Raw genomic sequence first — 11,536 nt, forward strand, 5'->3', positions numbered from 1 at the left:
ATTACCAAAACTCTAAACATGTCTTTTGAACTACTTCATTTAACAAATAACATTTGAAAAAAGCAAGCACATATAAGATATGAATCGTAGCATGTGACAAGTTGTAATTCCATAATCCAATTTGAACAACCAAAATGTAGAGTTTACACGTAATCATAAATACATTATCTAAGAGCAAGTTAAATGCTAACTTACAAATGTTTGATGTAAACAATATGCCAACGATCAAGCAAGCAGAAAGTGTATCTTTAGTCATTAGACTTTTTTGAAAGCAAAACACTAGAATCAAGCGTGTGTGTTAGGGTTTAGACTTTCGAATCCTAATCATTTTTAGTCATAACATGCAGGTAGTGAGAAACCCTAGGGTTGAAAGATATTTGACCCACCATATCTCCTTGTGAACCCTAATGGTCGAGTGCGTGTGTGGTTTAACTCTAACAACCCTTAGCAGCCGAATAGTGCATAGTACTTCAGATTGTGTTTCTTCAAATGGTGACTAAATAAAATTCTTCATGAAACCCTGGCTAGCTATGGCCGAAACTCACTTTGCCATTAAAGACTCAATTTTCTAAGGGCTAACCACACTAAAGTCATGGTTCATCCTTCCATAGTCGATTATTCTACTTCATCATTCAGATGGTGCTTTTCTTTACAAAACGCTATATTTCCGTTGGTCTTTACAAACCAAAACCTTTCTCACCTGCTTTTGGTATGTGCGTGTGTATAAGAAGAGAATGGGGCTAGGGTTCAAGTGTTCTTACCGTGCTAGACTCCAACAAACAATGCTCTTGACTCCTTCTATGGTCGTACAAAAAATGGTGTTTGGTTGTGTTCTTCTAAGGTAGGCGAGATAGAGAGGAGAGAAGAGAGAAGAGGGCAAAATTTGAAAGTGGAGCAAAATGACCCTTGGTGTGCCTTCAGTGGGGGTAAAGGTGCTGGTCCATTAATGCTCGCCTTAAATACTTCCTTCAAATCCCACTCATTCTCTCTCCTGCCATCATTTCTTATGTGAAAACCAAAGGGTCTCTTTGTGCATGGGTGCCATGTGGCGTCTTGCTTCTTGTCTTGGCCTAGATTCGCTCCTTCTTCTTCCCTCATCATTGCTTCTCTCGGAAATGTCAAAAGACACCTCTTGCATGGATGATATGTGGCAAAATCCTTGTCCTAGCCGAAACCCTAAAGCCTTCTTCAAACCCTTTATGGTCTTGGATCAATGAATCCATGCTTTAGACAAAAGGGGCACCTTGGACAAAATGCCAAAGATTTTCCCCATGATTGCAAGCTTCTAGAAACCCTAGGGCTAAATGAATGCCAAATGGCATGTGGCATGTGTGTCCTTTTCCATGCCCGAAATCCCTTCCTTTTCCTTCATTCTTCCACTTTTAGGTCCAAATACAATAAATTTAGTGGAGGATATGGCACAAATGCCATGTGGCGTGTGGCTTCTCCAAACCGAAATCCTATGGCTTCTTCCCGTCTTGAAAACTCAAAAAGTCTCATTCTTCCCAAGGCACTAATGATTGAGGCTTAAACTCAAGGGTCTCTCTCTCAATTGACGCCTCCTCCTTGTAATCCAAACCCTAATTTAGTTTTTTTTTTAACCCTAAACCCATAATGATGGAAAATCACTAGTCCTTCGAGCTTTCTTGTGGGCTTAGATGCCTATCTCTTTAGAAAAAAAAAAGGTAGGTCCCACTTACTAGGTTCCCATCTTTACAATCCATAAGGTTAATTCTAATTTGGACTAAGACAACAATAATGAAAGTGATAGGCGAGGACTTGGCTAAGTCCAGGTTATCACATATACTCTTTAATATATATTTTTTCTTAGTATTAAAATATTTGATTCAAAATTTTCATGAATCGCTCGATTCAATTTGTTGAATCACCCGATTCATTAAATCAGCCCTTATTCGATTCCAATTTTTTGAGCCTTGGATGAAAGTAGGTTTTTTGTACAAAATAAAACTCATGCTCTTGAGATTAACTATTGGCAAGTTAAAATTGGAAAGGAGCATAGAAATGAGGAGCCAAAAATGAAGTGTAGGGACAGCAACACCACAAGAGGCTAAGGCGTATGGTGGTGTGGCAATCTCAGTTCATCAAGTGCAGAGAGTTCTGCTTAGGGTTAGGGTTATGCTTTTAGGGACCTTTGTGGACCTAAATGTAGGAGGTGAAGAGCAGGCTTAGCCTAGAGTAAAGCAGCTCATCAAAACAGTGCCCTCTTGTTATGAACCTTCTTGTAATTCAATGTAAACTTACGAAATCTACTGTGATGTAATAAGGATTGGGAATTAGTGATGTAATAAGGATTTTTGTAGAACATTTATACGTACATGCTCCAAGAACGCTCCAAGAACATGTGTGAGGAATTTGCTCCCTAACTAGGGAGTGCTTTCACGTACGTACATGGCTGATGCTGGGGGATCCCAACCCCCTCCATGAAACCCAGTCCGACAGAGGATGTTTGTGGAATTACTACTTAATACGCCTCAGGCTATCCCTGAGGTCTCTATTCCATTTCGGCAGCCTAAGCATGTGGAGGGTGAAATTTTTGTGCAATTTACGAAGGAAGAATTGGATCGGTCTGCTGTTCCGTTTTGATTTTCTTTGGTCTTGAAGTTCCTGTGGCAAAGGCCTTCTCTGGATCGTATTAGAGGATTCATACATAGCCGATGGGGCCTTTCGACGCAGCTAGTGGTGTCTGTGATGCGCAGGCCACGAAATGTTTTTGTAAGGTTCTCCAATGAAGACAATTCTTGAAAGCCATTTCATGTGAAAGTTGCGACATTGAAGGGGCTGCATACCAGGCTTTTCAATGGATGATAGAGTTTAAAGAGGATGAGGAACCGGCGCAGGTACCTGTGTGGATTATGCTCCCTGGTCTCCCTCCGAACCTATATCAAGAATCATATCTAAGGAATATAGTGGCTCCAATTGGAATATTTTTACGTATGGATGATGCAACAAGGTGTGCGACTAGAACTGATGGTGCAAGAGTTTGCGTGCTGATGAACATTGATCAAGATCCAATATCTGCTTTTTGGATTGGAACGCCATGGCACCCTACTAGTATTTTTCAAGAGGTGGAGTATGAAACTTTGCCAGCATTTTGTTCTTGCTGTAAAGTGCAAGGACACAATCTAAAAACGTGTAAGACTAAGCTCAAGGAAGGGAAAGAACCCAAGAACGGGAGGACTATGAAATCGAATAGAGTTTGGGTTCCTAAGGAGAAGGAGGATGAGGTCAATGCCAAGAAAGATCCACCTGGTAAGACTATCAACTCTTCCTCTATTTTGGTTAATCAAAATTTAGAGGCCAATGATCAGAAGTTGAAAGACGAAAGTAATGAAGGGGTGGTGTCTTTAGAAGCTGAGATTGATAAGGAAGAAACTGAGATTGCTGAGAAAGAAGCTGAGCCTTTGGTGCAGAAGAAAGATTTGACAATGGTTGCAAAATCAAGTGGAGCTAAAGAATTGGCTTTGGTTATGGGCGTTGACCAGATTTTGCAGCCTGTGGTTATGTCTTCTATGGATGGTCTGGAAGATAATTTTGAGGTGCAAACAGGAGGTACACGGGTTCCCAGTTTGGAGGATTTGCAGCTGGTGATTTCTGACCAAGATCATATTGGTATGGAATCAAAGTCTGAAGTGAGGCTGCGTTGGCGCATCCAGCAAAGGAGAAGGATGGTAGTTCTGATTCTGAATTAATGAGACAGAAGGTAAGTCCCAAAAGAATGCTAACAAGTTCAAAAAGGGTTCCAAGCAGACCTGCTAAACATATTCAATGATGAACAAAATTATGTTTTGGAATATAAGAGGAATTGGCACTTCGAAAAAGAGATTACGGACGTTGGTTCGGGCACATAAGCCTTCCATTCTAGTTCTGGTAGAGCCATTTAGGGATGATAGTCAACTGAGTTATTGGAGTAATTATTTTTCGTTTAGTGAATGTCTCTCTAATGCGGACAAGGCTGGTAAAATTTGGTGTTTCTGGATTGCTAGGTTACAAGTGGATGTCATGGGAGGATCGAATCAGCATATCTTGTTGATGATTAATTCAACTGTTTTGATCTCAGTTGTCTATGCTAAGTGCCAGTATTTAGATAGGCGGGTTTTATGGGGGGATTTGCTTGCTATCAATACTTTACAGTTGCCTCATGTGATCTAGGGGGATTTTAATATAATGTGGAATGATAGTGAAAGACGTGGTGGTTGTCCGAGGTTGCTCACGGCAATGGAGGACTTCTGTTCGTTTATTGATGATGGTGGATTGGTGGAGATGCCGTTTTTAGGGAACGAATATTCATGGTGCAATGGGCAATCAGGGATAGCTCGCTCATGGGCACAGCTGGACAGAGCTTATGCAATCTCAAATTCCTGGAGCTTTTTCCTTCGGTTCATAATCACTATCTGCCCAGGAGGTCTTCAGATCACTCTCCCATGCTCTTGGGTCTTTCAGATTCTTCAACCAGGTATGGTCCTACTTCATTTAAATTTCATTTTATGTGGACTACGCATGTGGATTTTTGGCATTGTGTGTCGAGTTCTTGGGAGGGACAGGTTTATGGAACTGGTTTGTGGAAGTTAGCAGAAAAATTGAAGCGACTAAAACAGGTACTCAGAACGTGGAACAAGGAGATATTTGGTTGGACTGGCCGACATATTGAAGACTTAGAAATGAAAGTGGAAGAAGGTGAAGCTAGTTTGCAAGAGAGGTTTTCAGAAGATGTTGAAATAGATGTTTTAGCAAATAAGATGGAGCTGGATGTTAGGTTAAAAAGGGAGGAAGCTCGTCTTGCTCAACAGTTTAAGCATGATTGGATTTTACAGGGTGAAACATCATCTTCTTTCTTTAAAGCTTTACAATCCAGGAATCATAATGTGGTAATGGAAATGAAAATGACTGATGGTCATGTACTTAGTACTCCGGAAGCCATTCATGAGGAGGCTTGTGTATATTTTAAGGATTTTCTAAAGGCAAATCAGTCGAGTTCATTGCCAAATTTGGCTGATTTAATTTCGGGTGAAGTGTCGGAAGAGGAGAATAATATTTTTGGTGGTTCTCCTTTGCTGGAGGAAGTCAAAAATGCTCTTTTTTCTATTCCTAAGTATAGTAATCCTGGTCCGAATGGCTTTGGTTCGGGGTTCCATCAACATTGTTGGTCTTTAGTGAAAGATGATTTATTTGAAGCAATTACGGATTTTTTTAACGGGACTGAACTTCCAAGGTTTTACACTGCCTCTTATATTGTTCTACTTCCGAAAATTCAGAATCGAACGTCATTTGGGAACTTTAGGCCGATTAGTCTTTGTTCCATGGTTTATAAAATATGCTCTAAGATTCTAGTGAATCGTTTTTCACTGCTCTTTAGCATAATAATTTCAAAGGAACAAGGAGCTTTTCTTCCAGTTAGAAGTATTTTTGAAAATATTAGTCTCACTCAGGAGCTTATTCATGACATTAATAACAAAATCCGAGGAGGTAATATATTGATGAAAATTGACTTTTCTAAAGCCTATGATACGATTGATTGGGAGTTCTTATTTTGTGTACTCGAAGGTTTTGGTTTCTCTCTGAAAATTCTACAGCTCCTGAGGCAATGTGTTACGACACCTTGGTATTCGATTGTAATGAATGGCACTGCAAATGGGTTCTTTAAGGGTGGAAGGGGTTTACGACAAGGTGATCATTTGTCCCCGTATTTATTCATTTTAGTGGAGGAAGTACTTTCCCTTTTGATTAAGAAGAAGTATGAAGAAGGAAGAGTTAAATGTTATTCTCATCTAAGACATAGTCCTATAGTTTCACATTTATTATATGTTGATGATATGATAATTTTTTCGAATGGTGGGAAATCTTCTATTTTGGAAATAGTTGGCATTTTGAGTACTTATGCTTCATGGTCGGGACAGCAGGTAAACAATGCCAAATCTCATATTTTTTTCTCTAAGCATATTAATAGTGCTACACGGAGGCATATCTTATCTATCACTCAGTTCTCAGAAGGGGTGTTTCCTTATAAGTATTTAGGGGTTCCAATTGTATCAGGAGGATTGAAGTCATTACATTTCCACGATATTGTTCAAAGAATTCATAATCGGATTGAAGGTTGGAAAATAAATTTCCTTTCCGCTGGGGCGAGATTGATTCTTTTAAAACAAGTATTGTCGAGTATGCCAATCCATCTCCTTTCAATATTGCATGTTCCGAAAATTGTGTATACCCGGATTAATAAGATCTTGAGTAACTTCTTATGGGGTTCGGTTAATGGGAATCCTAAGAAAAAGTGGATTAAATGGGAGAAACTTTGTAGTCCGGTGGATGAGGGAGGGCTCGGGTTGAGGAAGTTAAGTGATGTTCAAAGGTCGTTACATTCTAAATTTGCCTGGAATCTCCTATGCTCTGATTCTATTTGTCAAAAGTATTTTTCTGCAAAATATATGCATGGTGTGCATCCGTTGGATATTAACGTAACAAGAGGAACCCGATTCTGGAAATCTGTAGCTAAGGAATTATCGTTTGTTCTCTTGCACTCTAAGTGGAGAATTCATGAGGGGAATGTTTATTTTTGGAAGGATAAGTGGATGAATTCTGGTCCTTTGAGGGAGAGTTGCACAATTATGGGTAATTTGAATTTGAAAGTGAATCAGGTTATGTTGAATAATAGTTGGGATTTGAATTCTTTGGAACAATTAGTAGGGTCTGGAAAAGCTGCAGAAATTGCTAATGAAATTAAGGGTCAAAGGTTAAGAGAAGATAAGCTCATCTGGATGGGTAATTCGGATGGTTCATTTACGTCCAGGAGTGCCTGAGTCTTCTTCAGGAAAGTAACAATAAATATGAATGGTCGGACTGGATATGGAATGTTGCTATTCCTAAAAAGTTTTTTGTGTTTATGTGAAAGGCCATGAACTTAAGTCTGAGCGTGGATGATCGAATAAGGAATTTGGGAGTGCCTTTAGTGTCCAAGTGTGAGTGTTGTCAACAAGGTGTCGTAGAGGAGATTGATCATGTGCTATATAGTGGGTACATTGCGGCTGTCATTTGGAAATTCAGTTCAAATATGTTGGGTATTCCTTTTGTCCCAAATCGGTCTTGGAAAGCAACAGTGGAGGCTTGGTTTCGGAGAGCATCAAAATCATCACAACTTGGTACGCTAATCGGTTTTGTTCCGGTGATAATTTCCTGGAATTTATGGAGGTGGAGATGTAAAGCCAAGATGGAAGGTAAGAAAGAAAAGGTTCATGTTTTATGGAGATGGGTTAAATATTGGATTCATTGGGTTGGTATTAAAATCAGTAAGGCTTCTCGTTTAGTGGATAATGATTTTAAGGTGTTAACTTCTTTGAATTTACCTATTATTGCAAGAAAGAAGGAAGTTTTGAAGGTAGTGAGATGGGAAAAGCCAAATATAGGGTGGCTTAAAATGAATGTGGATGGTAGTAGCCGTAATAATCCGGGAATGTTGGGTGCAGGAGGAGTAGTCAGGAATGAATTCGGGCATGTGGTATATGCTTTCTCTAAGTCATATGGGCATGGGAGTAATAATCTTGCGGAAGTTATAGCTCTATGGTCAAATTTGAAACATTGTAAGCAATGGGGGTTCAATAATCTTGTCATTGAGATGGATTCTTTATTAGTAGTGAATTGGATTAAGAATGGAATATGTACTCTTTGGTATCTAGAAGATTTTTGGGAAGAAATAGTTGGAATATTGGGAGAGATTAATTTTTATGTTAGTCATATATATCGGGAAGGAAATATGGTTGCTGATTTTTTGGCATGTCTAGGAAGTAGTGGTGTTTCACATGTGTGGGTAGGTCAAACAGAGCTTCCACATTTGCTGAAAGGGATCATCAGAACAAATGCATGTGGTCTACCTCATATTCGAAAGTGCTAATTGTAAATTTAGACTATAATATTTGGTAGTGTAATTTGTTTTGTTGTTTGGTCTTTTTTGTATTTTTCTTTTGAGTACTTGGGGTTTTATTGTCTTTATTTTTCAATTTTGTTGTAAATGCCAAGTATTGTGATTGTTACCACGATTTTCCTCCTCCACAAGTGAGTGCTCATTAATAAATTTGGGCAGGGGTCACTATTGGACATGTGACTACCTTCTCTTTAATTTAAAAAAAGAAAGGATTTTTGCAGAATGTAATAGATTGATTGCAGAAGAATTAACAAACGTTGGGTAGGTGTTTGATAAAAAGACTCATAGAGTCATATGCATTGATAAGGAAAACTTCGAGGGTTTCCAACCTCCATACACAAATCAGTTCTTCACAAGGTTCCAGAATACCTCTCCCTACCTTCAGTCCCTTCTCATATGCTCATGCAGAATAACAAACCATACAAATAAAAGACTGACATGTATACATCTAGCAACTGACTATTACAAAGAGACAAAATACAATAATAAGCTGAAATTCTCTCAGGATGCCAAACGCTGCGTATAGCACCGATTATTGGAGTTGTACGTTTAATCTTATTTCTCCAAACAGTGCGCTGCATTAGGTTCCTAACAATCTCCTCCCTTTAAAAGAACCTTGTCCTCAAGGTGTGGGTAAAGGACTAGAAGCTTCTTAACTACTTTCTTCTACCAAAAGACCAACCCATTTCATCAATGTAGTTTACCTTAATAATAGCTGCATCTCTGAATATGTCCACCTTAGTGACGGTGGATCCAAGATGGCAAGGTGCTCCCACAAGTTTCAGCTCATTAGGAAGTGCCTTCACAGCATCCAAGAACCATGGCAACTTCTCATTTCTGACGCCAAATTTAGAGTTTTTATTCCGAGTAGCAACATAAGGAATGGACCTGGGGTCCACGTCTGAGTTGATCGAAGTAAAATATCAACCTTCTTGTCTGCTATTCTTGCAGCTGCTACAATATTCTTCAAGTGAAATTCACTCTCAATTTTAACAAAGACACCATTTTCGGCAACTGAGACCAATTCCTCTTTTCCATTGCCAATATACACTTTACTAAGATTTCTACAAAGATTTATTGAGTTTATATTTTTCCCATGTATTGAAGCAGTAACTAGAACTCCTCTCCCCCTCAAAAGACTCTTGTCCACAAGGTTAATAACAGTGGCACAAACATTAACTACCTTGCCCTTAAAGCTGAGAGGATCCTCTAAGATAGCTGCAAACATGGATTCTTCTCCTTCAATTATAAGTGCAAGATCAGAGAAATATAGCCCTTCTTTTCCAGTGACAATCATATATTTCCCATTTAGAAGCCAGTGCTCCACAAGGTAACAAAGGACTGTTGGTGTTCCTCCAATCTTGTATACATCCTCCACGACATATTTGCTACTAGGTTTAAGATCTACTAGAAATGGAACCTCATCGCTGACCTTTCAAAAATCGTCATGAGTTAGTTCCAGACCAATAGACCTTGCAATAGAAATCAAGTGTAATAAAACATGTGTAGAGCCACCTAGTGCCATGATAATAACCGTCGCATTATGTAGGAATTTTGGAGTGATAAGTTCTTGTAGTTTCAAGTCCATCTTTAGTAATTCCAAAGGACACCATCTTGCTAAACGGCACTCATCCAACTTCAACGGATATTCAGCAGGTGTCGAAGAGTTGTAAGGCAGACACATTCCCATTGCTTCAATAGCAAACACCATGGTGTTTGTCATATACATCCCACCACAAGGCCCTGCTTTAGGGCATGAGTTACGAACAACAATCTTCCTTTGCTCATCAGCTATGGATCCACTCACAAATTCTCCAAAACAGTGAAAGGCAGAGACTATCATAAGAATGGCCTTCAAAATGACTAGCATCCTTTTGTGCATGAGCTTGTAACTTTTCAAGAATGGTTTCAAGGAGAGAAAGGCAAGAAACTTCTTCAATAAAGACACATCCCTCATTCCCTGGTCTTCCTCTATCAAAGGGTTTAAAAATCACTTTAAGTGGCGATACACTAGCCCGATAGTGAGCAAAAAATCTGACACCACTCTCCATTTGACCATATACAAGAGCACATTTGCTTTCAACCTACTTTTCACCCTGCTTAATGACACCACTCTCCATCATTTCCCTATACAAGTCATTACCCTCTCGAGTGCGTCCTCCAACTCCCGCAAACACAGAGAAACCACCATGAGCTTTTGCAACATTGTTGATAAGTTCCATACTAAGCACAAATTTTCCTACACCAGCACCACCAAACAGACCAATCTTACCACCCCTTTGGTATGGTGCAAGAAGATCAACAACCTTAATTCCCGTAACAAGGATTTCTTGTTCAGGTGCCTGCTCAACAAATGTTGGAGCTTCTCTATGGATTGGCAAATAGTGATCGGTTTTTATTTCCCCTCCTCTCTCAAAGGGCTTAAACACCATTTTAAGTGGCACTATATCAAGCAAAAGATGAGCAGAATTCTTCTTAACGCTCAGGTTTGTCTCCTTACCAAGATCGAACACCATGCTTTGATGAAAACTGTCTATATTCAGAGATAGCCCCATCTGAGTTGGACGAATGCTTCGATAAAAACCACGCCAACTCTCCAATCTGTAATGAGCCCCTTCCTGAGTATGAATTACCAAGACCTAGAAAGACAAGGTCCAAGAAGTAGAGAGAGAGAGAGAGAATTGCAGATGAGAATGCGAGGGAACTTCCTCTGAAAACAATTCATATGCATTACTTCATTGCGTCTGTTTTTATAGTTGACAATTAATAGAACGGCACCGTATTGTACTAGGTTACACTTAACACACGACATCGTTCAACCACACTTCATTAAGCCAAAATGACAACTAATCACACTACGACTTGCCGTATTACTAATTTCTTAACTAACAGAACTAACTTCCCATTCTTATTTCTGCTGCTGCATGTGAGCCTTCGCACGAGCCTTCAACAACTCAACTGCTGCTGCACACAATCTCCTCAACAATGCTCAACCTCTGGACCCTTACATACCCCTCCCCTTCACAGCACCTTGCCCACAAGGTGAGGGTAACTATGCCTCAAGTTGCAATAAGGTTCCCACGTAGCCTGGTCAGCATCAGTTCCTTCCCACTAAACTAAAGCTTCTACCACTGCTCTGTTGTTCACCTTCCTGCTATGGCGCTGTAGAATAGTCTGAGGCTCAGGTGCAATTTCTCCTTGAACATCTACTGGAGGCAATGTTGTCAAAGGAGAAATATGTTGTCCAACTTTTTTCTTTAAACAAGAGACATGGAAAACAGGATGTAGCTGTGACTGTGGAGGTAACTCAAGGCGATAAGCCACCTGTCCAATCCTTTCCAAAATTTGAAAAGGACCAAAAAACTTAGGTGATAGCTTCATGTTTCTCCTCATTGCCAAGGACTTCTGTCTATAAGGCTGAAGCCTTAAATAGACTCAATCCCCTACTACAAAAGTTCTCTCAGTATGCTGTTTATCATACTGGAATTTCATTCTCTCTTGTGCCAACAGCATATTAGTCTTCAAAATGTCTAATATCTGTTCACGAGACTTCAACAATTCTTCCACAGCTTGATTAGATGAGAGACCTGGAACATAGCCTCG

At 39.6% G+C, this 11,536-nt stretch overlaps 1 protein-coding gene across 1 annotated transcript; it reads right to left on the bottom strand.

Moving 5' to 3' along the window:
- Positions 1 to 10,017: 10,017 nt before the first annotated feature.
- Positions 10,018 to 11,326, bottom strand: LOC121235434 (ATP synthase subunit beta-like). The gene is made up of 2 exons (XM_041131779.1): positions 11,081 to 11,326; positions 10,018 to 10,551 (listed from the first exon to the last, which is right to left on the bottom strand). The coding sequence occupies exons 1-2, from the start codon at positions 11,324 to 11,326 to the stop codon at positions 10,018 to 10,020; spliced, it is 780 nt and encodes a 259-aa protein (XP_040987713.1).
- Between the last annotated feature and the right edge of the window lie 210 nt (positions 11,327 to 11,536).

This window comes from Juglans microcarpa x Juglans regia, chromosome 6D (assembly GCF_004785595.1).
Source record: "Juglans microcarpa x Juglans regia isolate MS1-56 chromosome 6D, Jm3101_v1.0, whole genome shotgun sequence".
Classification (NCBI taxonomy): domain Eukaryota; kingdom Viridiplantae; phylum Streptophyta; class Magnoliopsida; order Fagales; family Juglandaceae; genus Juglans; species Juglans microcarpa x Juglans regia.

Bases quoted from the DNA above. Each gene is read 5' to 3' on its own strand.
- LOC121235434 (XM_041131779.1), bottom strand. From the start codon at position 11,326: ATGAGGAGAAACATGAAGCTATCACCTAAGTTTTTTGGTCCTTTTCAA. The intron at 10,552-11,080 runs GTGAACAACAGA...ATTCATACTCAG, and splicing joins TACAGCGCCATAGCAGGAAG to GAAGGGGCTCATTACAGATT.